This window comes from Schistocerca gregaria, chromosome 2 (assembly GCF_023897955.1).
Source record: "Schistocerca gregaria isolate iqSchGreg1 chromosome 2, iqSchGreg1.2, whole genome shotgun sequence".
Classification (NCBI taxonomy): domain Eukaryota; kingdom Metazoa; phylum Arthropoda; class Insecta; order Orthoptera; family Acrididae; genus Schistocerca; species Schistocerca gregaria.
In genome coordinates, this window is record NC_064921.1 from 956,948,831 (window position 1) to 956,976,116 (window position 27,286).

Here is a 27,286-nt window from a genome sequence, read left to right on the forward strand (position 1 = left end):
TATGCAATCCACGGCGTAAGCTCATGAATTGGCAATGTATAGAATGCTCGTCAATGGGGTCCCTTCTGTGTGACGAAGAGTGTCGTCCTCAATGTCGTGAGTGCGGCGCTTCCATCGAGCACCACAGTCACTCCTACCAGTTGCGAACTTGCCTGTCGCTCGGCTCTATTCTTGCTGCAGCATGAAAATGGTGTGTGACGTCATAATTATCTTGGGGATTAACGACAATATTCTCTTCTCCTTTTTTTTGCATTTCTTGAACTCGTTTTCTATCCAGACGGCACATTTTCGGACTTGAATTCCTCCCCTATCTACCGAATCAACTCTATAACCCGTTGTAACCTCTAATAGGTCTTGATGTGGTAACATATATTAGGGACGTGAAATTAAACTAAGTATTTCATAAAAAATGCTGCCTGTCACCTCTTCATTGGTGGAACCACTCACAAAAACAGTACACAGTCGCCTCTGTCTTGTGTCGACAGTAAAGTTTACCATTGTTCACTTGTCGTGACTAGTTGTTTAAGATAGAGCATTTGTTGTGTACATAGTTCCACGTAGTCAGCGCGTACACAACTTTCCCACTAGAGCACGCTCCGCTAAGCACAACAGCGTAGGCGCAGCCCTCGTCCATCTCCGCACTACGAGATGGCGCTGTCTTAGAGACTGACCAAATTCTGCTTCCGCCGATCCGCGTATTAATATGTAACGCAGCCAATGAGATTGCTGCTAACGTAGAACCTTTTCTCCTTGCAGATCACACTCACGCAGTGATACCTGAACGCTCGAGGTATTATAACGTGTGTACAGACCTGCGATTAATCAGTCTGCATTATCTGCATTTGTCTGCACCAGTCTGTACCAATCTTCTTCAGTCTGTACCAGTCTATAGTCAAGTTTCAGTCTGCGCCTAATAAGATTACCATATTCCTGTACATAGCCATGAAGATAAATGAATAGACACTTTGTCAAGTATCAGAGAGATGTGAGAATAAGATTAACGTACCAAGACCAAAGGAACTTCAGATTGTCAATTGTAAACAGTATCCAGAATCAAGTTACTTAATGTCGGTGTTTTTTAATTATTTTAATAAATGTATGTGAAAATTATTCAAGTTCTGTTTAAAGTTGGTCACCGTCAATCTGCTACTCTAGCCGTGCAAGTGGCATTTCTATCGTCTGACCTAACGGCTGAAGATAAACACGCCACGATAAGACCACAAGACATGTTACTGACACTCGCCTACTTCGTTAGAGTGGCAAGTCAAGATGGTGTGTGTACCGAAGGTCTTACAGTACGCAAACCACAGCATTACTCTTTGCATGGAACATTACCCGTTACCGAAACTGTCAGATATCTTTTTCGTGTATGGCGAGGCATGGTGTAGAATGGGACATGTATCATCCTTAGTGGAAGATATGGACACCATTGTTTGAAATTCGTTATATTCTCGATTATTAAACCACAGAGAGCTGGTCAGTACTGTCGACAGGAACTGGTTCACCCAGTCGAATATGAGATGGTGGTATTGGATCGCTTAGGAGGAGATTCGTCACCAGGTAGCTTGCCCACGAATTGCGAGCTTTGTAGGGTAATGTTAGAACAAGAAGCTGCCCCTTTCTGTAGCGCTACTATCAGCATGGCCATACTCCTGTTTGCCTTGGTGAAATTACAGTAAGGTGACCAGAATCAATTCGGTACGCCGACGACTCACACGCCCGTAGTGACGTAGTACGTTGGGATGGACTCTGGTTTCCCTAGATCACGCGTTAATGTGTTTGTATGCAAGTTGAAGCCTACAGCATTGCGCGCCTGTATACACTCCTGGAAATGGAAAAAAAAACACATTAACACCGGTGTGTCAGACCCACCATACTTGCTCCGGACACTGCGAGAGGGCTGTACAAGCAATGATCACACGCACGGCACAGCGGACACACCAGGAACCGCGGTGTTGGTCGTCTAATGGCGCTAGCTGCGCAGCATTTGTGCAACGCCGCCGTCAGTGTCAGCCAGTTTGCCATGGAATACGGAGCTCCATCGCAGTCTTTAACACTGGTAGCATGCCGCAACAGCGCGGACGTGAACCGTATGTGCAGTTGACGGACTTTGAGCGAGGGCGTATAGTGGGCATGCGGGAGGCCGTGGTGGACGTACCGCCGAATTGCTCAACACGTGGGGCGTGAGGTCTCCACAGTACATCGATGTTGTCGCCAGTGGTCGGCGGAAGGTGCACATGCCCGTCGACCTGGGACCGGACCGCAGCGACGCACGGATGCACGCCAAGACCGTAGGATCCTGCGCAGTGCCGTAGGGGACCGTACCGCCACTTCCCAGCAAATTAGGGACACTGTTGCTCCTGGGATATCGGCGAGGACCATTCGCAACCGTCTCCATGAAGCTGGGCACGGTCCCGCACACCGTTAGGCCGTCTTCCGCTCACGCCCCAACATCGTGCAGCCCACCTCCAGTGGTGTCGCGATAGGCGTGAATGGAGGGACGAATGGAGACGTGTCGTCTTCAGCGATGAGAGTCGCTTCTGCCTTGGTGCCAATGATGGTCGTATGCGTGTTTGGCGCCGTGCAGGTGAGCGCTACAATCAGGACTGCATACGACCGAAGCACACAGGGCCAACACCCGGCATCATGGTGTGGGGAGCGATCTCCTACACTGGCCGTACACCTCTGGTGATCGTCGAGGGGACACTGAATAGTGCACGGTACATCCAAACCGTCATGAAAGTAATGAGAGTAGCTATTTCTGCCACTTAAATCACATATGGTCAAATTTTTAATGTATGTAAAATTATGTTTAATGTGGCACAGTTTATGTCTTAGTAACTGACCTTTGATAATTACTCGAAATATTCAGTTTGTTGCTGTATGGCAACACATCTAAAATAATAAATATATCCAAATTAAATAAAAATTTCTACGTTCAATCTGTTGGTTGGTTGGTTGATTTGGGTAAGGGGACAAAAGAGCTGGTCATCGGTCCCATCGGATTAGGGAAGGATGCGGAAGGAAGTCGGCCAGGCACTTTCGAAGAAATCGTCCATGCATTTGCCTGAAGAGATTTAGGGAAATCACGGGAAACCTAAATCGGATGGCCGGACGCGGGTTTGAACCGTCGTTCTCCCGAATGCGACTCCAGTGTGCTAACCACTTCGCCGCCTCGCTCATTGTTCTATCTGTCACGCCCGCATCTCGTGGTCGTGCGGTAGCGTTCTCGCTTCCCACGCCCGGGTTCCCGGGTTCGATTCCCGGCGGGGACAGGATCGACGCTTTCAGATGTAACATCTGGCATTCATACTATTTAACGTAATTCTATCCCGCATCTAGTCAGTACTGCTTGGAGTTGCCTAACTCCACTTTCTGTTTAGTTGCCCAACTCGTCTCTCTCTGGAAGTTCCCTGCCGCTTCTAACGTGTCTATATACAGGGTGATTATAATTAAAGTCAACCTTTCAAAACGGTGTAGGAATAACACCACTGATCAGAATGACGTCAAATATCAACGGAATAATATCGGAGAAGGGGGAAATTGTGTGGAAAAAAAAAGTGTGAAAATTGATCAATAGATGGCGCTGTATGTGTTAGAATACGTAAATGAACACACTTGTCATGCACACGACCCACTGAATTTGGTATAAACACACCGGTTACACGGCTTGCCCTCCTTTCGCGTCTGCGACGTTCGCCATGACTGTCTCAATTCTGGATCGCGTTCCGCTTGTAATACTGTATTACAAGATTCATGACTGTGCGCACGTCGTCCTGCAGAAGTTCTGGGCACTGAAGGGTTTGAAAAAAGGCTTTGGTCCTATGACTGCCGTCAGTCTGGAGAAAATGATGCGGAAATTCGACAAGACTGGTGCTGTGACTTCTGAAATTTTCCCGGCGTATTTGTTCTTCTAATAATTTCCGGGTATGCAGCCGGATCCCGTCGACATTCTGCCACGATATTTCGGCCCAGAGACGTCCGGCCATCATCAGGTGAGTACACAACTTCTGAAGAGCCCAGGTGCAGTCGCGGTATTTATACCGATTCTCGCGCACGTGTTGACATGCGCGGCATAGCCGAGTTGTACGTGCTGCCCTCGGTGGTGAAAGTAAAAGATCATCTAGTCATTGAGTATCGAATGACGCTGTCTATTCCGCTGTGAATGTATAATTTTAATTACAGGATTCCAAGTTTTATCCAGTTGAAAGCCGTTGTCACGATTTATAAGATTATCGGCAAGACGTATTTCCACTGATTCCTTGATTACGGAATCCCAAAATCCGGAAACCGGAGCTAAAATTTTTGTTCCATTGTATTCCATTGAATGTCCCAATGAAATACAGTGCTCTGCTACTGCCGATTTTGACGGTTGCCGCAGACGGGTGTATCTTTCATGTTCTGTACACCGTTCATGGACAGTTCTTGTCGTCTGGCCAATATATGCAGAGCCACATTCACAGGGAATTTTGTAGACGCCCGCTTTCTTCAGTTGTAAATCGTCTTTAACGGATCCAACCAGGGCCCGGTTCTTTGCTGGTGGACGGAAGATAACCTTGATTTTATTCTTCTTCAGTAATCGGCCTATTTTCGACGACACATTCCCGGCGTATGGAAGAAACGCAGTTGATTTAAAGTCGTCATCAGCGTCCTCAGTGCGCTGCTTCTTGTTATGACAGTTGCGCATGGCCTTTCTTATTTGGCGTGAAGTGTAGCCATTCTGTTTAAAAACCTTCTCTATGTGTTCTAATTCTGCGTGGAGGTTTTCATCGTCCGATATTACATGCGCTCGATGTATTAAGGTACTGAGAACACCGGCTGTTTGTGCTGGGTGGTGGCAGCTTGACGCCTGGAGATACAGATCTGTGTGAGTCGGTTTCCTGTACACAGAATGTCCTAATGCCCCATCATTTTTACGGCATACTAGCACGTCTAGAAATGGTAAAGTGCCATCTTTTTCAATCTACATCGTGAATTTGATGTTCTCATGTAAAGAGTTTAAATAATGAAGAAATTTCTCCAGTTCCTGTCTGCCATGAGGCCATACAACAAAAGTATCATCTACGTACCGCCAGAAGACCGTAGGCTTTAAGACAGCAGACTCAAGTGCTTTCTCCTCAAAGTCCTCCATAAAGAGATTAGCTACCACAGGGGACAAAGGGCTCCCCATGGCGACGCCGTCTGTTTGTTCAAAGAATTCGTCATTGAATAGAAAGTACGTTGAGGAGAGTATATGTTCAAACAAGGCCGTCATTTCTGCACTGAATAAGTTACCAATAAGATGTAACGATTCCATTAAAGGCACTTTGGTAAATAGTGAGACCACATCAAAGCTGACTAATAAATCCGAGCTGCTAAGCTTAACTTCCTTCAAGCGACCGACAAAATCCTCGGAATTACGTATATGGTGGCAACACTTACCCACATACGGCTTTAGTAGTGAGGCCAGATATTTTGCTGTAGAATAGGTGGCAGCACCAATATTACTCACTATTAATCGTAGTGGGGCACCATCCTTGTGTATCTTGGGAAGACCGTAGAGTGTCAGCTAAATGATTCCACGTACCGCAGAATTGCAAAGGACCCAACAAGCCGAATATCAAGGAAAACTGCTACCCTTTTGAACGACTGTTCTCTACCTGAACAAATTATCAAGAGATTGAGACCACACAATGCAGTACCACCAAGACTCTACGGTCTTCCCAAGATACACAAGGATGGTGCCCCACTACGATTAATAGTGAGTAATATTGGTGCTGCCACCTATTCTACAGCAAAATATCTGGCCTCACTACTAAAGCCGTATGTGGGTAAGTGTTGCCACCATATACGTAATTCCGAGGATTTTGTCGGTCGCTTGAAGGAAGTTAAGCTTAGCAGCTCGGATTTATTAGTCAGCTTTGATGTGGTCTCACTATTTACCAAAGTGCCTTTAATGGAATCGTTACATCTTATTGGTAACTTATTCAGTGCAGAAATGACGGCCTTGTTTGAACATATACTCTCCTCAACGTACTTTCTATTCAATGACGAATTCTTTGAACAAACAGACGGCGTCGCCATGGGGAGCCCTTTGTCCCCTGTGGTAGCTAATCTCTTTATGGAGGACTTTGAGGAGAAAGCACTTGAGTCTGCTGTCTTAAAGCCTACGGTCTTCTGGCGGTACGTAGATGATACTTTTGTTGTATGGCCTCATGGCAGACAGGAACTGGAGAAATTTCTTCATTATTTAAACTCTTTACATGAGAACATCAAATTCACGATGTAGATTGAAAAAGATGGCACTTTACCATTTCTAGACGTGCTAGTATGCCGTAAAAATGATGGGGCATTAGGACATTCTGTGTACAGGAAACCGACTCACACAGATCTGTATCTCCAGGCGTCAAGCTGCCACCACCCAGCACAAACAGCCGGTGTTCTCAGTACCTTAATACATCGAGCGCATGTAATATCGGACGATGAAAACCTCCACGCAGAATTAGAACACATAGAGAAGGTTTTTAAACAGAATGGCTACACTTCACGCCAAATAAGAAAGGCCATGCGCAACTGTCATAACAAGAAGCAGCGCACTGAGGACGCTGATGACGACTTTAAATCAACTGCGTTTCTTCCATACGCCGGGAATGTGTCGTCGAAAATAGGCCGATTACTGAAGAAGAATAAAATCAAGGTTATCTTCCGTCCACCAGCAAAGAACCGGGCCCTGGTTGGATCCGTTAAAGACGATTTACAACTGAAGAAAGCGGGCGTCTACAAAATTCCCTGTGAATGTGGCTCTGCATATATTGGCCAGACGACAAGAACTGTCCATGAACGGTGTACAGAACATGAAAGATACACCCGTCTGCGGCAACCGTCAAAATCGGCAGTAGCAGAGCACTGTATTTCATTGGGACATTCAATGGAATACAATGGAACAAAAATTTTAGCTCCGGTTTCCGGATTTTGGGATTCCGTAATCAAGGAATCAGTGGAAATACGTCTTGCCGATAATCTTATAAATCGTGACAACGGCTTTCAACTGGATAAAACTTGGAATCCTGTAATTAAAATTATACATTCACAGCGGAATAGACAGCGTCATTCGATACTCAATGACTAGATGATCTTTTACTTTCACCACCGAGGGCAGCACGTACAACTCGGCTATGCCGCGCATGTCAACACGTGCGCGAGAATCGGTATAAATACCGCGACTGCACCTGGGCTCTTCAGAAGTTGTGTACTCACCTGATGATGGCCGGACGTCTCTGGGCCGAAATATCGTGGCAGAATGTCGACGGGATCCGGCTGCATACCCGGAAATTATTAGAAAAAAAAAAGACTGGTGCTTTTGGTGTGCAACCTGGTAGAGGGAGAAAACGAATTGATTCGACGTCAGTGGAAGACGTGGCCACAGCAGTGCAGGAGAAAACGAGTGGTGGTGTGCAAAAGCATAGTGCACGGTGAATTCCCGAACATTGAACATACCCGTGAGCACGGTGTTTAAATCCTACGAAGCATCCTTCTTTGCTATCCATTCAACATTACCCATGTGCACGAGCTGTTACCTCTAGACCTGCCAGCAAGAGAGACCTTGCTCTAGGATTTCTTGCTCGCATGGAGGTGGACAATGATTGGCCCTGGAAGATTTTCTGGGAAGACGAAGCCCACTTCCATCTGACAGGATATCTCAATACACAGAAATGTAGAATATGGGAAACGGAAAATCCACACTCAAATCAACCAGTACCACTTCGTCCTAAAAGGTTCAGTGTGTGGTGCAGGTTTGCGGCATCATTTATCATAGGGCCATGTTTTTTCGAAGGGACAGGTGCTTCTGGTCCTGGTAAGCGCTATGAGTGTCTTTTGCGCAACTGTGTCATTCCAGCTGTACAACAGCGTGGATGTGTGGATGGGATAATTTTTGTGCAAGATGGCGCACCTCCGCATATTGCAAATCCAGTTAAGCAGCTGCTCAGGTGCCATTTCGGAAATGCTAGAATTGTCATCTGCTATTCCCCTACAGCCCGGCCGTCCCGATCACCTGATCTTCATCCGTGTGACCTCTGACTGTGGGGCTGTCTGAAAGATGTTGTGTTCAGTATTTCGATTGCAAACTTAGCTGCATGGAAGGCAGGCATAGCGCAAGACATTCCGAAGGTGACCCCGGAAATACTTCGATCAACTGTGAAACATTCTGTTTCTCGTTTTCAACTCGATGCAGAAAACGGTGTACATCATATTGAACATATTTTGCGGCAGTGACAATGAAATTAATAATCAATTTTGATTTTGATTGATGGTTTTTATGCGGTGTTTGGCCTCAGGACAGTTAAAAATCGATGTGATTGATGCATTTTCTGCGGTTTTTGGCCTCAGGACAATGAAATACTGATGTGAGTGATGCATTTTATGTGGTGTTTGGCCTCAGGTAACTTAAAGACCGATTTTTACCATCCGATGTTATATGACCTTACTGGGTGGACGGGCTTACGTAATTAACACTATCACACCAAAAAAATGGCTCTGAGCACTATGGGACTTAACATCTGTGGCCATCAGTCACCTAGAACTTAGAACAACTTAAACCTAACTAACCTAAGGACGTGACGCACATCGATGCCCGAGGCAGGATTCGAACCTGCGACCGTAGCAGTCGCGCGGCTCCGGACTGAGCGCCTAGAACCGCGAGACCACCGCGGCCGGCACTATCACACCTGTACACCCATACAAACTGAGTAGTACAGTTAGTTTAACGTCAAACGTACACCTTAGACATTGTTGTATAACTAATTTGTCATTTGTATTAGACCACTATTAAATTATGATGCTTACAGCTCTATCTATTGCTACATTTTGTAACTATTTTCTTGCTTCTACCATAAGTTTTCTCCCCTTCTCCGATAGTATTCCGTTGTAATTTGACATCATTCTGACCAGTGATACACTCCTGGAAATTGAAATAAGTACACTGTGAATTCATTGTCCCAGGAAGGGGAAACTTTATTGACACATTCCTGAGGAACGGTGTCAATAACCTTGTGGAAATTTAGAAATATGAAATCAATTTGAGATCCACTGTCGATAGCAGTCATTACATAGTGTGAATAAAAAGCCAGTTGTGTTTCACGAGAACTATATTTCCTGAATCCGTGCTGACTGTGTGTCAATAGACCGTTACCTTCGAAGTAATTTTTAATGTTAGAGCACAGTACATGTTCCAAAATCCTTCTGCAAATCGACGTTAGAGATATGGGTCTGTAAGTCAGAGGATTATTTCTATTTCCTTTCTTGAGTATTGGTGTGATTTGCGCAATTTACTGTTCTTTTTGTATGGATCTTTTGACGAGCGAACGGTTGTGTATCATTGCTAAATACGGGGCTAGTGCATCAACATACTCTGAAAGGAACCTGAGTGGTGTATTGTATGGTCGGAGGACTTGCTTTTATTATGTGCTTTAAGCTGCTTCGCTGCAGTGAAGATAGCCGGCCGGGGTGGCCGTGCGGTTCTAGGCGCTACAGTCTGGAACCGCGAGGCCGCTACGGACGCAGGTTCGAATCCTGCCTTGGACATGGATGTGTGATGTCCTTAGGTTAGTTAGGTTTAAGTAGTTCTAAGTTCTAGGGGACTGATGACCTCCGAAGTTAAGTTCCATAGTGCTCAGAGCCATTTGAACCATTTTTTTTTTTTTTTGCAATGAAGATATTTAATTTTGATTAACTCAAGTTGTCAGTTGTTCTCCATTCGAATTCTGAAATATTTACTTCCTTATCTTCGATGACGCAATTTCCGAAAACTGTGTGTAGTGCCACTCTCATCCCGGAGTGAAGATATGAATTGTGTCTTGTCGCTGGTGTACTTTACATACGACCAGAATCTCTTTTGATTTTCTGTCGGATTTAGGGACAGAGTTTCATTGTGGAAGCTATTAAAAGCATCTCCCATCACTTTTCGTACACAGTACCATCCTTTAGTCATCCTATGACGGAAAAATGCTAGTACATAGAATAATAACGTAAGAGAGATTTACAAAATATTTACATTAGTACACTCCTGGAAATTTAAATAAGAACACCGTGAATTCATTGACCCAGGAAGGGGAAACTTTATTTACACATTCCTGGGGTCAGATACATCACATGATCACACTGACAGAACCACAGGCACATAGACACAGGCAACAGAGCATGCACAATGTCGGCACTAGTACAGTGTATATCCACCTTTCGCAGCAATGCAGGCTGCTATTCTCCCATGGAGACGATCGTAGAGATGCTGGATGTAGTCCTGTGGAAGCTTGCCACGCCATTTCCACCTGGAGCCTCAGTTGGACCAGCGTTCGTGCTGCACGCGCAGACCGCGTGAGATGACGCTTCATCCAGTCCCAAACATGCTCAATGGGGGACAGATCCGGAGATCTTGCTGGCCAGGGTAGTTGACTTACACCTTCTAGAGCACGTTGGGTGGCACGGGATACATGCGGACGTGCATTGTCCTGTTGGAACAGCAAGTTCCCTTGCCGGTCTAGGAATGGTAGAACGATGGGTTCGATGACGGTTTGGATTTACCGTCTACTATTCAGTGTCCCCTCGACGATCACCAGAGGTGTACGGCCAGTGTAGGAGATCGCTCCCCACACCATGATGCCGGGTGTTGGCCCTGTGTGCCTCGGTCGTACGCAGTCCTGATTGTGGCGCTCACCTGCACGGCGCCAAACACGCATACGACCATCATTGGCACCAAGGCAGAAGCGACTCTCATCGCTGAAGACGACACATCTCCATTCGTCCCTCCATTCACGACTGTCGCGATACCACTGGAGGCGGGCTGCACGATGTTGGGGCGTGAGCGGAAGACGGCCTAACGGTGTGCGGGACCGTAGCCCAGCTTCATGGAGACGGTTGCGAATGGTCCTCGCCGATACCCCAGGAGCAACAGTGTCCCTAATTTGCTGGGAAGTGGCGGTGCGGTCCCCTACGGCACTGCGCAGGATCCTACGGTCTTGGCGTGCATCCGTGCGTCGCTGCGGTCCGGTCCCAGGTCGACGGGCACGTGCACCTTCCGCCGACCACTGGCGACAACATCGATGTACTGTGGAGACCTCACGCCCCACGTGTTGAGGAATTCGGCGGTACGTCCACCCGGCCTCCGGCATGCGCACTATACGCCCTCGCTCAAAGTCCGTCAACTGCACATACGGTTCACGTCCACGCTGTCGCGGCATGCTACCAGTGTTAAAGACTGCGATGGAGCTCCGTATGCCACGGCAAACTGGCTGACACTGACGGCGGCGGTGCACAAATGCTGTGCAGCTAGCGCCATTCGACGGCCAACACCACGGTTCCTGGTGTGTCCGCTGTGCCGTGCGTGTGATCATTGCTTGTACAGCCCTCTCGCAGTGTCCGGAGCAAGTATGGTGGGTCTGACACACCGGTGTCAATGTGTTCTTTTTTCCATTTCCAGGAGTGTATTATTTCTACAGAGGTTTGAAAATTTACCTTCTGACGGCGATGGCATAGACAGCAGTCGAAAGAACGAGTATATTATTCAAAGCTTGAAAACTGAGAACATTTTACTTGCATGACAAAACTTGTAATACATTTATTTTATTTTCTCAGAAAAGTTGCTGAATTAAGCTACTTGAGTAGTATTTTTTGTTTGTGCAACCTTTACTTTTATATACTCCATATGCATGTTACAAGGATCCTTTGCATCGTACGTGATGGATGATTTATGATGTGTGATTTTCCTAATTTTTCCACAGGGAGAAATGGGTTTACTGCAGGCACGTTGGACGGGTGGTTCTGCTGAAAGTACTGCAAAAAGTAGAGCTGCCTCTCATCACAATTGAAAGGTGTATGGAGCTGTACTACGGAGAGCCCGGCTTGATGTCAGCGAACGCCAACTTGTGCACACTCTCCACCGAAGTGAAGGACGCCTGCAACGGGGACTCTGGGGGACCGCTCGTCTGCATGGACTACTTGGTAGGAGTTGGGCCTCTTCAGTATACTGTGTAGCTCTCGTTCGGAAAGGGTCTAGAGCACATAAAGGCATCTGTACACACAGCTGCAATTTGCAGGAAGACATCAGCTTCTAGACATTTTCTCTAAAAATGAGAAAAGTCTGTATCTTGTGCAGACGCTTTTTAATTCCAAGTGTAATTTCTGTGATGCTATTCTGTTCGGACTTTCTCAAGGAAGTTCATGGAGACTGAAGAAACGCGTGCGTCCTACACATCTGCGACGTTAGACTTTTTGATTATATTTCACAGTCTCGTGCTCAAAAAACCCAGCTGCGTTGCAGAGGACGTCTGAGATTTTCTCTCTTGCTCTGTCTCACCTAATGTCCTATCAGGTAATATTGGCTCTCATATCTCTATTCGAACTAGAGCTGAAAATTAGGTGGATATACTCGTCACATATGTCGTGATTGTAGTAAGTGAATGCCATCACTAACTCAGACCAAACATCCACGGTAACATAAACCCACTGTAGTTCATTTAAGTTAGTCAGGGCATGCTGTGATTACTAAACATTTGTCTGACAGGGAATCTCTGTGACAGAAATGTGACAATACAATAAGAAAAAAAACATTTGTTAAGAGTATAATACACTACTGGCCATTACAATTGCTACACCACGAAGATGACGTGCTACAGACGCGAAATTAACCCGATTGGAATAAGATGCTGTGATATGCAAATGATTAGATTTTCAGAGCATTCACACAAGGTTGGCGCCGGTGCCGACACCTACAACGCGCTGACATGAGCAAAGCTTCCAACCGATTTCTCCTACACAAAAAGCAGCTGACCGGCGTTTCCTGGTGAAACGTTGTTGCGATGCCTCGTGTAAGGAGGAGAAATGCGTGCCATCACGTTTCCGACTTTGATAAAGGTCGGATAGTAGCCTATCGCGATTGCGGTTCATCGCATCGCGACATTGCTGCTCGCGTTGGTCTAGATCCAATGAGTGTTAGCAGAATATGGAATAGGTGGGTTCAGGAGGGTAATACGGAACACTGTACTGGATCCCAACGGCCTCGTATCACTAGCAGTCGAGATGACAGACATCTTATCTGCATGGCTGTAACGGATCCTGCAGCCCCGTCTCGGTCCCTCAGTCAACAGATGGACTCGTTTGCAAGACAACAACCATCTGCACGAACAGTTCGACGACGTTTGCAGCAGCATGGACTATCGGCTCGGAGACCATGGCTGTGGTTACCCTTGACGCTGAATCACAGACAGGAGCGCTTGCGATGGTGTGTTCAACGACGAACCTGAGTGCACAAATGGCAAAACGTCATTTTTTTTCGGATGAATCCAGGTTCTGTTTAGAGCATGGCGATGGTCGCATCCGTGTTTGGTGACATCGCGGTGAACGCACATTGGAAGCTTGTATTCGTCACCGCCATACTGGCGTATTACCCGGTGTGATGGTATGGGGTGGCACTGGTTACACGTCTCGGGCACCTCTTATTCGCATTGACGGTACTTCGAGCAATGGACGTTATATTTCAGATGTGGTACGAACCGTTGCTCTACCGCCCATTAGATCCCTGCGAAACCCTACATTTCAGGATGATAATGCATGACCGCATGTTGCAGGTCCAGTACGGGCCTTTCTGGATACAGAAAATGTTCGACTGCTGCCCTGACCAGCACATTCTCCACATCTCTCACCAATTGAAATCGTCTGGTCAATGGTGGCCGAGCAACTGGCTCGTCACAATACGCCAGTCACTACTCCTGATGATCAGTGGTATCGTGTTGAAGCTGCGTGGGCAGCTGTATCTGTACACACCATCGAAGCTCTGTTTGACTGAATGCCCAGGTTTATCACGGCCGTTATTATGGCCAGAGGTGGTTTTTCTGGGTACTGATTTCTCGGGATCTATGCACCCAAATTGCGTGAAAATGTAATCACATCTTAGTTCTAGTATAATATATTTGTCCAATGAATACCCGTTTATCATCTGCATTTCTTCATGGTGTAGCAATCTTAATGGCCAGTAGTGTACAAAATTGTACTTAACTTAGGGAAGAATCTGATGGATGACACTCTATGTCTCGTAGCAAATACTATGATATCTAAAATTACTTTACTGTCTCTTGTCAGTCCACACTGAAGTGACAAAAGTCATGGGATAGTGATGTGTCAATATACACATGGGGGTAGTACTGCGTACACAAGGTATACGAAAGGGCAGTGCATTGGCAGAGCTGTCGTTCGTACTCAGGTGGTTCATCGGAAAAGATTTTCTACGTGATTATCGCACACGACGGAAATTAACATGCTTTGAGCGCGGATTGGTAGTTGGAACCGCATGCATGGGTCATTCCTCTCGGAAATAGTTGTTGTTGTTGTCTTCAGTCCTGAGACTGGTTTGATGCAGCTCTCCATGCTACTCTATCCTGTGCAAGCTGCTTCATCTCCCAGTACCTACTGCAACCTACATCCTTCTGAATCTGCTTAGTGTACTCATCTCTCGGTCTCCCTCTACGATTTTTACCCTCCACGCTGCCCTCCAATGCTAAATTTGTGATCCCTTGATGCCTCAAAACATGTCCTACCAACCGATTCCTTCTTCTGGTCAAGTTGTGCCACAGACTTCTCTTCTCCCCAATCCTATTCAATACTTCCTCATTAGTTATGCGATCTACCCATCTAATCTTCAGCATTCTTCTGTAGCACCACATTTCGAAAGCTTCTATTCTCTTCTTGTCCAAACTAGTTATCGTCCATGTTTCACTTCCATACATGACTACACTCCAAACAAATACTTTCAGAAACGACTTCCTGATACATAAATCTATATTCGATGTTAACAAATTTCTCTTCTTCAGAAATGCTTTCCTTGCCATTGCCAGTCTACATTTTATATCCTCTCTACTTCGACCATCATCAGTTATTTTACTTCCTAAATAGCAAAACTCCTTTACTACTTTAAGTGTCTCATTTCCTAATCTAATTCCCTCAGCATCACCCGATTTAATTTGACTACATTCCATTATCCTCGTTTTGCTTTTGTTAATGTTCATCTTATATCCTCCTTTCAAGACACTGTCCATTCCATTCAACTGCTCTTCCAAGTCCTTTGCCGTCTCTGACAGAATTACAATGTCATCGGCGAACCTCAAGGTTTTTACTTCGTCTCCATGAATTTTAATACCTACTCCAAATTTTTCTTTTGTTTCCTTTACTGCTTGCTCAATATACAGATTGAATAACATCGGGGAGAGGCTGCAACCCTGTCTGACTCCTTTCCCAACCACTGCTTCCCTTTCATGCCCCTCGACTCTTATTACTGCCATCTGGTTTCTGTACAAATTATAAATAGCCTTTCGCTCCCTGTATTTTACCCCAGCCACCTTTAGAATTTGAAAAAGAGTATTCCAGTCAACATTGTCAAAAGCATTCTCTAAGTCTACAAATGCTAGAAACGTAGGTTTGCCTTTCCTTAATCTTTCTTCTAAGATAAGTCGTAAGGTCAGTATTGCCTCACGTGTTCCAACATTTCGACGGAATCCAAACTGATCCTCCCCGAGGTCTGCATCTACCAGTTTTCCCATTCGTCTGTAAAGAATTCGCGTTAGTATTTTGCAGCCGTGGCTTATTAAACTGATAGTTCGGTAATTTTCACATCTGTCAGCACCTGCTTTCTTTGGGATTGGAATTATTATATTCTTCTTGAAGTCTGAGGGTATTTCGCCTGTCTCATACATCTTGCTCACCAGCTGGTAGAGTTTTGTCATGACTGGCTCTCCCAAGGCCGTCAGTAGTTCTAATGGTATGTTGTCTACTCCGGGGGCCTTGTTTCGACTCAGGTCTTTCAGTGCTCTGTCAAACTCTTCACGCAGTATCGTAACTCCCATTTCGTCTTCATCTACATCCTCTTCTATTTCCATAATATTGTCCTCAAGTACATCGCCCTTGTATAAACCTTCTATATACTCCTTCCACCTTTCTGCCTTCCCTTCTTTGCTTAGAACTGGGCTGCCATCTGAGCTCTTGATATTCATACACGTGGTTCTCTTCTCTCCAAAGGTCTCTTTAATTTTCCTGTAGGCAGTATCTATCTTACCCCTAGTGAGATAAGCTTCTACATCCTTACATTTGTCCTCTAGCCATCCCTGTTTAGCCATTTTGCACTTCCTGTCGATCTCATTTTTGAGACGTTTGTATTCCTTTTTGCCTGCTTCATTTACTGCATTTTTATATTTTCTCCTTTCATCAATTAAATTCAATATTTCTTCTGTTACCCAAGGATTTCTAGCAGCCCTCGTCTTTGTACCTACTTTATCCTCTGCTGCCTTCACTACTACATCCCTCAGAGCTACCCATTCTTCTTCTACTGTATTTCTTTCCCCTATTCCTGTCAATTGTTCCCTTATGCTCTCTCTGAAACTCTGTACAACCTCTGGTTCTTTCAGTTTATCCAGGTCCCATCTCCTTAATTTCCCACATTTTTGCAGTTTCTTCAGTTTTAATCTACAGGTCATAACCAATAGATTGTGGTCAGAGTCCACATCTGCCCCTGGAAAAGTCTTACAACTTAAAACCTGGTTCCTAAATCTCTGTCTTACCATTATATAATCTATCTGATACCTTTTAGTATCTCCAGGGTTCTTCCACGTATACAACCTTCTTTCATGATTCTTAAACCAAGTGTTAGCTATGATTAAGTTGTGCTCTGTGCAAAATTCTATTAGGCGGCTTCCTCTTTCATTTCTTAGCCCCAATCCATATTCACCTACTATGTTTCCTTCTCTCCCTTTTCCTACACTCGAATTCCAGTCACCCATTACTATTAAATTTTCGTCTCCCTTCACTATCTGAATAACTTCTTTTATTTCATCGTACATTTCTTCAATTTCTTCATCATCTGCAGAGCTAGTTGGCATATAAACTTGTACTACTGTAGTAGGTGTGGGCTTCGTATCTATCTTGGCCACAATAATGCGTTCACTATGCTGTTTGTAGTAGCTTACCCGCATTCCTATTTTCCTATTCATTATTAAACCTACTCCTGCATTACCCCTACTTGATTTTGTGTTTATAACCCTGTAGTCACCTGACCAGAAGTCTTGTTCCTCCTGCCACCGAACTTCACTAATTCCTACTATATCTAACTTTAACCTATCCATTTCCCTTTTTAAATTTTCTAACCTACTTGCCCGATTAAGGGATCTGACATTCCACGCTCCGATCCGTAGAACGCCAGTTTTCTTTCTCCTGATAACGACATCCTCCTGAGTAGTCCCCGCCCGGAGATCCGAATGGGGGACTATTTTACCTCCGGAATATTTTACCCAAGAGGATGCCATCATCATTTAATCATACAGTAAAGCTGCATGTCCTCGGGAAAAATTACGGCTGTAGTTTCCCCTTGCTTTCAGCCGTTCGCAGTACCAGCACAGCAAGGCCGTTTTGGTTAATGTTGCAAGGCCAGATCAGTCAATCATCCAGACTGTTGCCCCTGCAACTACTGAAAAGGCTGCTGCCCCTCTTCAGGAACCACACGTTTGTCTGGCCTCTCAACAGATACCCCTCCGTTGTGGTTGTACCTACGGTACGGCCATCTGTATCGCTGAGGCACGCAAGCCTCCCCACCAACGGCAAGGTCCATGGTTGATGGGGGGAGGCGGAAATAGTTAGGAAATTTAATATTCCGAGATCCAAAGAGTAAAGAGGGTGCTGAGAATGCCACATTTCAAGTCATTACGTCGCATCACGGACAACGCAGTAGCTGACGACCTTCACTTAACGAATGAGAACGGCGACGTTTGCGTGCAGTTGTCAGTGCTAACAGACAAACAACACAATGCGAAATAAGCACGGAAATGAATGTAGATACTACGACGAACGTGTCCGTTAGGATAGCGCGTCGAAATTGGGTGTTAATGACATGCGACATCAAACGACCAACGCCAGTGCCTCTGCTAACAGCACGACATCGCCAGCAGTACGGCCGTGTACCGCAAGTCTCTATGGGTCCCAAATGATTGGAAAAGAGCACGCACAGGTAGTCCCAGTCTTCAAGAAGGATCATCGAGCAGATGCGCAAAACTATAGACCTATATCTCTGACGTCGATCTGTTTTTTGCTCACGTATCATGCCGTTTTTGGAAACCCACAATCTACTCTGTAGGAATCAACATGGATTCCAGAAACAGCGATCGTGTGAGACTCAACTCGCTTTATTTGTTCATGAGACCCAGAAAATATTAGATACAGGCTTCCAGGTAGATGCTATTTTCCTTGACTTCCGGAAGGCGTTCGATACAGTTCCGGACTGTCGCCTGATAAACAAAGTAAGAGCCTACGGAATATCAGACAAGCTGTGTGGCTCGATTTATGAGTTTTTAGCAAACGGAACCCAGCATGTTGTTCTCAATGGAGAGACGTCTACAGACGTTAAAGTAACCTCTGACGTGCCACAGGGGAGTGTTTGGGACCATTGCTTTTCACAATATACGGGGTGAGTCACCTAACATTACCGCTGGATGTATTTCATAAACCACATCAAATACTGACGAATGGATTCCACAGACCGAACGTGAGGAGAGGGGCTAGTGTAATTGTTTAATACAAACCATAAAAAAATCCCCGGAAGTATGTTTTTTAACACAAACCTACGTTTTTTTAAAATGGAACCACGTTAGTTTTGTTAGCACATCTGAACATATAAACAAATACGTAATCAGTGCCGTTTGTTGCATTGTAAAATGTTAATTACATTCGGAGATATTGTGACCTAAAGTTGACGCTTGAGTACCACTCCTTCGCTGTTCGATCGTGTGTATCGGAGAGCACCGAATTACGTAGGGATCCAAAGGGAATGGTGATGGGGCTTAGGTTCAGAAGAGGCTGGAACAGCACATTACGTCCACATGCTAACACCTTTTTATTGGTCTTTTTCACTGACGCACATGTACATTACCATGAGGGGTGAGGTACACGTACACACGTGGTTTCTGTTTTCAATTACGGAATGGAATAGAGTGTGTCCCGACATGTCAGGCCAATAGATGTTCAATGTGGTGGCCATCATTTGCTGCTCACAATAGCAATCTCTGGTGTAATGAATGTCGTACACGCCGCAGTACATCTGGTGTAATGTCGCCACAGGCTGCCGCAATACGTTGTTTCATATCCTCTGGGGTTGTAGGCACATCACGGAACATATTCTCCTTTAACATACCCCACAGAAAGAAGTCCAGAGGTGTAAGATCAGGAGAACGGGCTGGCCAATTTATGCGCCCTCCACGTCCTATGAAACGCCCGTAGAACATCCTGTCAAGGGTCAGCCTAGTGTTGATTGCGGAATGTGCAAGTGCACCATCATGCTGATATCACATACGTCGACGCGTTTCCAGTGGGACATTTTCGAACAACGTTGGTAGATCATTCTGTAGAAACGCGATATATGTTGCAGCTGTTTGAGCCCCTGCAATGAAGTGAGGACCAATGAGGTGGTCGCCAATGATTCCGAAGCATGCATTTACAGTCAACGGTGGCTGTCGCTCTACTTGTCTGAGCCAGCGAGGATTGTCCACGGACCAGTAATGAATGTTCCGTAGATTCACTGTCCCGTGGTTTGTGAAACCCGCTTCATCGGTAAACAGGTAGAACTGCAACGCATTTTCTGTTAATGCCCATTGACAGAACTGCACTCGATGATTAAAGTCATCACCATGTAATTGCTGATGTAGCGACACATGAAACGGGTGAAAGCGGTGACGATGCAGTATGCGCATGACACTACTTTGACTCAGTCCACCGGCTCTCGCAATGTCCCGTGTACTAATGTGTGGGTTCATGGCAATAGCAGCTAACACACCAACTGCACCCGCTTCTCCTGTGACGGGCCTGTTACGGACCCTTTTGCATACAGTTGCATACTGTTGCATACAGTTGGCGGTAGATGTTTTGCAATGTGCGGCACGTTGGATGCTCTCTGTACGGGTACCGTTCTGCATACACCCAGCAGGCTTCAGCTGCCATAGATGAGTATCATCTCCGCCTTTTCAGAGTTCGAATACACCATGGTCACAGTTCCTACAACACTACACTATGACAGTTGTTTGGTAACACGGTGTATTACAGTTGGTCAGCGTGGGGAGACGAATGCAGAATAACGATAGCAGCAAGCGCTACATGCGGACACTGCGACAGCTAGACCAAACCACAACAGTGCACTACAGCCACACTCGTAAACACGGTCTTCATCGTAAACATGTCCCTGCAGATGCTGCTCGCCGACCGTGGCCCGTGTTTGTTACAACATGCAACTGAACGTCGGAGGTTTCAAGCGTCAAATTTAGGTTAAAATATCTCCAGACATAATTAACATTTTACAGTGAAACAAACGGCACTGATTACGTATTTGTTCAGATGTGCTAACAAACCTAACGTGGTTCCATTTAAAAAAAACGTAGGTTTGTGTTAAAAAACACACTTCAGTGCCTTTTTGTATGGTTTGTGTTAAACAATTACACTATACCCTCTCCTCACGTTCGGTCTATGGAATCGGTTCGTCAGTAGTTGATGTGGTTTACGAAATATATCCAGCCGTAACGTTAGGTGACTCACCCTGTATATAAATGACCTAGTAGATAGTGTCGGAAGTTCCATGCGGCTTTTCGCGGATGATGATGTAGTATACAGAGAAGTTGCAGCATTAGAAAATTGTAGCGAAGTGCAGGAAGATCTGCAGCGGATAGGCACTTGGTGCAGAGAGTGGCAACGGACCCTTAACATAGACAAATGTAATGTATTGCGAATACATATAAAGAAGGATCCTTTATTGTATGATTATATGATAGCGGAACAAACACTGGTGGCATTTACTTCTGTAAAATATTTGGCAGTATGCGTGCGGAACGATTTGAAGTGGAATGATTATCTAAAATTAATTGGTGGTAAGGCGGGTACCAGGTTGAGATTCATTGGGAGAATCCTTAGAAAATGTAATCCATCAACAAAGGAGGTGGCTTACAAGACACCCGTTCGACCTATACTTGAGTATTGCTCATCAGTGTGGGATCCGTACCAGATCGGGTTGACGGAGGAGACAGAGAAGATCCAAAGAAGAGCGGCGCGTTTCGTCACAGGATTATTTGGTAACCATGACAGCGTTGCGGAGATGTTTAGCAAACTCAAGTGGTAGACTCTGCAAGAGAGGAGCTCTGCATCGCGGTGTAGCTTGTTCTCTAGATTTCGAGAGGGTGTGTTTCTGGATGAGGTATCGAATATATTGTTTCTCCCTACTTATACCTCCCGAGGAGATCACGAACTTAAAATTAGACAGATTCGAGCGCTGCACGGAGGCTTTCAGACAGTCGTTCTTCCAGCGAACCATACGCGACTGTTACAGAAAAGGGAGGTTATGACAGTGGCACTTAAAGTGCCCTCCGCCACACACCGTTGGGTAGCTTGCGGACTATAAATGTAGATGTAGATGTAGATGTAGACGTAGTACCTCTCCTGGGCTCGTGACCATTTCAGTTGGACCCTAGACGACCAGAGTACCGTGGTCTTCTCAGATGGGTCCCGAATTCAGTTGCTAAGATCCGGTGGTAGGCTCTGAGTGAGTCGGAAAGCTGACGAATTTAGGGATGCAAGTCGTCAACAAGGCACTGTTCAAGCTGGTTGTGTTGGAGCCCATTTGCAGCCATTAATGGACTTAATGTTCCCAAACAACGATGGAATTTTTATGGATGATGATGCACCATGTCACTGGGTCACAATTCTTCGCGACTGGTCTGAAGAACATTCTGGACAATTCGAGCAAACGGTTTTTCCACCCACATGGCCTGGTACGAATCCCGCTGAATATTTATGGGACATAATGAAGAGATCATTTCATGCACAAAATTCTGCACCGGCAATACTGTTGCAGTTAAGGACGGCTATAGAGTCAGCATGCCAACGGCTTTGCCGCAGTAGTAACACCGGTTCGCGTCAGATCACCGAAGTTAACGCTGTCAGGCTGGGCCAGCACTTGGATGGGTGACCATCCGGTCTTCCGAGAGCTGTTGGCAAGCGGGGTGCACTCAGCCCTTGTGCGGCAAACTGAGGAGCTATTTGATTGAGAAGTGGCGGCTCCGGTGTTGTAAACTGATATACGGCCGGGAGAACGGCGTGCTGGGCACACGCATATCCGCATCCAATGACGTCTGTGGGCCGAGGATGACACGGTGGCCGGTCGGGACCGTTTGACCTTCGTGGCCTGCTCAGATGGAACTGGGCTGTTGTTTGTTAGAGTCGGCATGACTCAATAATCCTGCAGGAGACTTCCAATTATGTGTTGAGTCCATGCTACTACGAGATGCTGCACTGCACCGGCTAAATGTGGCACGGCACGATAATAGGAGGTATCCCATCACCTCAGTGTACGTTTTGATACAAACAATCACCTCTTTTGTCTAAACTGTTTTTCTGCCTGTTTCAGTCGCGTAACAGGCATTCCCTGTGTTTTCCACGTTTGGCCCTGCTGTTTGCTTGGTCGTGACGGCAGTTTTGTAACGAATAAGCCAGTATCTTATCACTGTTTTGCTCCAGCAGACAGTCTTCTCCACTTTGGTTGATTAGCGTAATCAGATTCTTCTTTAATCTATTGTCTGGGAAGAGTACCATAGTCATATCGTTAGTGAGTCTGCAAAGGTTTGTAGCTCTGATATCACTTCCTCAATCACTGGAAAACCCGGATGTTGCCAGCAGCAACAGGAACATACGAATCCAATTAATTCGTAAGTACTTCTCTCTTACTCTGTCGTTAAGTCAGAACAACAGACAGTCACTGGTTGAGACATAGGTGACAACTTATGTAGCCTACATATGCTGATAAAAATGGTTTTCGCTCCACATAACCTGATATCCATGGTATATCACAGTGTTACTCTAGGCGCTTTATGCAGTTGTTCCACGACTCCAGTTTTTGATCGAATGCCAGAAATGGCGGCGGCGGAATCATTAACTGGAGTGGTTGCTGTTGTCGGCCATCGTCCTTTTGTTCTTCATGTTGGTCTAAGCGCACCACCAAGAGCTTCTGGGTTGCTGACAGTTGTTGTACTAAGGCTAGCACAAGGGGTTCCGATTGGTTATGCCTGAAAAATATGGTCACAACAGTTTACAAAATTCACAGAAATCTTCCTGCAGATAAAAAGAATTAGCAATACCAGTATGTAATAACGATAGAGTAAGGCCAAGCAGGGTTGCTACAAAATCAAACTAGTGAATGCAAGCAATCTACTTCAAGGAAAAATACAATTTGCACAACATGGTAATTCCTTCCGTTTTTCGCCAGAGGCATTTCTTGTTACTAGGCGCGTAATGTTGGTGAGGATGATATGGGTTTTGCACTGGTCACCACTTTTCCTTTTCTTCTGGTCGTGAGCAGCCCTGCTGGTCGCTTTACCGATCGGTTTGTTAGGTGAGCGCACCGAGTGGTAGGGTTACCGCAACCAAGCCCCCGTGTAATTCTGTAAGATGTTCGTTAGCGAGTTGGTGCGGCTTCTCGATTAAGCCGACCCAAGACAAGAGACCACAGCTCCTAACATGCTCACCCGACGACTGCGCGCTCAGCACTGCACACCGCAGCACACACAGCGCCCCACACCAAAGAAGGCAGCAGACACAACTACCAGAAATGCTCTTCCAATCATAGTCTGAGACTGCAGGCGCATTGAGAGCCTTCACAATTTCGTCAGTGTGCCTTGAGACGCACGGTATCTCATGCCAGCTTATTTGTGAGCCCCTACCACCTTTTGATAAGAACTATGTCACAAAAAGTTGAGAGCTGTCATAGCCCAGAAGAAAAAAAAAACTATTGACTGATGACTGATAAGAATTGTTCAACTGATTTAGTCGTTTGTGTACTTACTGAAAAAATGTATTTTCTGATTTAGTCGTTTCAGAACTTGCTAAACAAATGTACCTTCAGTTGCAAAGGTACGGCTGTAGCTGTTCGATCGACTCTCATATTCAGCTGAAGTTCCTCAACCAGTTCCTCCCTGCTCAGACCATACCTCGCCACAAAGCTGCTGTCAGGAATTTCAAAGGGCTTCGTCTCATCCCGCAGATTATATTGCCATATCGTATGGCACCGCATTTCCTCGAGCTGCCTTGGTCGCCCTTGCCTCCTACTTAAGAGTACCGTGACCACCGTATATTCTTCCCCGATTCTCGACTGAAATGTTGCAAAATAAAATTTATGAACTCACATTCCACTCGGAGGCATCCCAATGATACCCCTAGTAAAACATAATCAATGAATTCAAAACTAATAACCACTCAATATTTCTAAAATTATATATTATCTCCACATTCAAAGCACAATAAACTGCATGAACAGCCTTACCAGAACCTCACGACCTCGTGGTACAGTAGACAAATTATAAGCAGGCGGACCGATAGTTAACAGGCGTCAGTAGCATACAGAATAGCAACATTGGTTACCACACCGAAAATGACATAACTACCGAGTCTTATCTACCGAACCGAACGGTATGGACGATATGGAATAAGGCTCAGTAGCATACATAACGGCAGTATTGGCTACCACACCGAAAATGGCGTCACTACCGAGGCTAACGTACCAGACCGAACGGTATGGACGGTACGTAATAGGACTATTTTTAAAGTACAAGATTCACGTGCAAGCTAACTTCTTAAAGTTTTCTTAGCAGGGGAAGTATTTCTTTGTAGATACGAAACTAACAATTTTTAGCTGTAGTAATTGTTGTTTGCTTTCTGTGATATTTATTATGGTGCAGAATAATGTTTTAAGTTACTGGAGAGAAAATACTTTGGCGCCAATGGAGCTACTAGACAACAGGCCTCTGTATTGTTCTGCTTTACGGCCGAGCAGCGCACGACCCAACTTCTGCCTCATTTATCGCTTCGAAAAACAGTCTTACTCGACACTTTCCCTCTCTTCCCAGAAAACGAAAACCTTATGTTCGATCAGCTGAGCGTTGGCATTCAATGTGCACTATATAACTGTTAATATTTTGCTGATTCTAGCGATATCTAATTTCTGTGTTGACCTAACGGAATATTGTTAACTTTATGCAACTATTTCGATCACTCTCCAAAAAGGATAGAAGAGCTCCATTTGCAATAATTTCGGCTCACAACAAAGGATATTACACTGAATAAACACTTCAGCTGCCTACTTTGTACTTTTATCCTCACCTCAGTAGAGAAAGGATTGTAGACTGGTATAAACTTATTGTATGACAGTCCCTCTGGGAAAGGTACTGATTTTACGAATATTTGTGGTCGCCATCTCTACAGGATTAATTTTACTTAATTCTTTCAGACGTTATTTAACTCTCACCTGAATCAATTTATGTTATTACAGTTTTCAATGTTCTGTTGGGAATCAAGATAGATAAAATCGGTTAGATTTTGAGGTAGCTCATTGCAATCACGCGTTAATGAAAACTGAAAAATTGAAGATTAAGTGATAATAATATCAAAAACTGAAGCATTAAGTGAATTAGCAATGTTACCAGGTAATCTTATAATCTTATGTCCACACAAATAAATTTAAAGTTGTATTTCCAGCTTTATGTACTTACAACAATCATACTTTGTCGTGATTCTGAAAATAGTTGGTATTATCTTTTCACACTTTAGATTTACTCAAAATTATTTAAACAATTAAAGAGAATGGATTCACGGTAGCTTAGGATAACTACTTCAACAGATAATTTTAACTAACGGTATCTGTTAAATAAGCAAATGTGACGCCAGGCTATCCTGTCTTCAACTGTCTTTTCGTTTCGTTCTGCCCTTTCCACACCTCTTCGTGCTAAGGTCATCCACACAGCCGGGAGTTTCAAACCCAAAGTGAATTTCTTATTTTCTTATTAACTTTGTTAAAAATAATATACATATTCAAATAAACTACGAATATTACAGTCGTTGTAATTCAACATTACTTGAAAATAACGTCCTTCTATAAAACTATTCTTGTAGTTACAGTCTAGTCGAAAAATCAGAATAAACTTTTGGCCCTAATTTAAGATGTTACGTTACACAGTCTTTAATTGTCACTGTAGCTGATAGTAAGCTGGCATCTTTAGGGAACCGTAGCAGGGACAACTTTTCTGCTCATGCAGATGTTCGGGCTGAATAAATATAAGCACTTAGTTACTGCGTTCAGTGCAACAGAGAGATCAATAATCCTTTCCATCCAGATCAGTCACACAACCACCTTTGAATGACCTCCGTTACTATGTCGGAATATTGAATAGCTTCTTACAAGAAGCGCAGCTGGAATAATGTATACAGTAGGAAAGATGGTAGGAAGGTTTACGTTTTATGATCGTGCCCTTTGTCACTACTTGAAGCTCCAGTGTACGCTGCCCCATTGTGTCGTTTGTAGAGTCATGTGCAGTTCACACCTGACTGTCGAGAAATATACATTTTTTCAGCGGTCTTGGCAGATGTGCTATAGTTCTAGAGTTCTCCGTACAAAATTTAAAGAGTTCTGCAGAATCTCGCGAAGAAAAGAATAGTACTTGGGAAAATTTTAATCTTGTAAAAAATTAATATCCAATAGAGTTGTGATGACAGTTCCAGCCACAGTTCTGGACAACGCCCCAACGGTCTCATCTGAAATCCTAATTCATTTCTTGCGAAGGTAATCGTTTATAATTGCAGTAATGTGCGACACACTTCACTAACATATAGCTTTTCGTTCCGAGGTTGAGCTCGCTGCCCTAGTTGTGATCGGTGCATGTGGATACAAGGCGGCACACATAGTGACGAATATCGCTATGCATCCGACTGCTGACAACCCCATCAATCTAACGGTAGATGCGATTTTTTCATCTGGTTATTGAGTTGTATTACAACAACTTTAATTTAATTTGATATTCTTTGCTACAATTAAGTACCGGATTTGAAGATATCTGTCTCTATAATGTTCATTCACTAACTCCTGCTACTTTATTGTTCGATACATGCTGGGATTTCCCAACATTTAGCAAGACATACGCTATTTTCTTCACAGAGAAGTTCAGACGCTTCATACAAATCTACCACTTTTTGTACCTCCATACGTTCAGGATGCAGCATAGCTGGACCCTGAGATAAATCATGAGTGTTAAAGCTGCGATCTTAAGTGTAGCTGTATGGATTAATAGATCTAGAACAGACGTTGCTCAAGCAGTCAAAACATCGCCTTACAAGCTGAGTATAGCAGTCATCAGCCGCTAAGACACGCTCCAAACTGACTCAAGCTGCTAATACAATTAATTTACGTCAGCTCAAAAGACAC

General features: G+C 44.8%; 1 protein-coding gene across 1 annotated transcript in view; it reads left to right on the top strand.

Annotated features, from left to right (window-relative positions):
* LOC126336066 (tryptase gamma-like) overlaps positions 1-27,286 on the top strand; it is a 103,198-nt gene that overhangs the window by 46,153 nt on the left and 29,759 nt on the right. Inside the window, exon 4 of the mRNA XM_049999547.1 lies at positions 11,754-11,973. Within this exon, the coding sequence (XP_049855504.1) occupies positions 11,754-11,973 (220 nt within the window). The remainder of the gene's footprint in view (positions 1-11,753; positions 11,974-27,286) is intronic.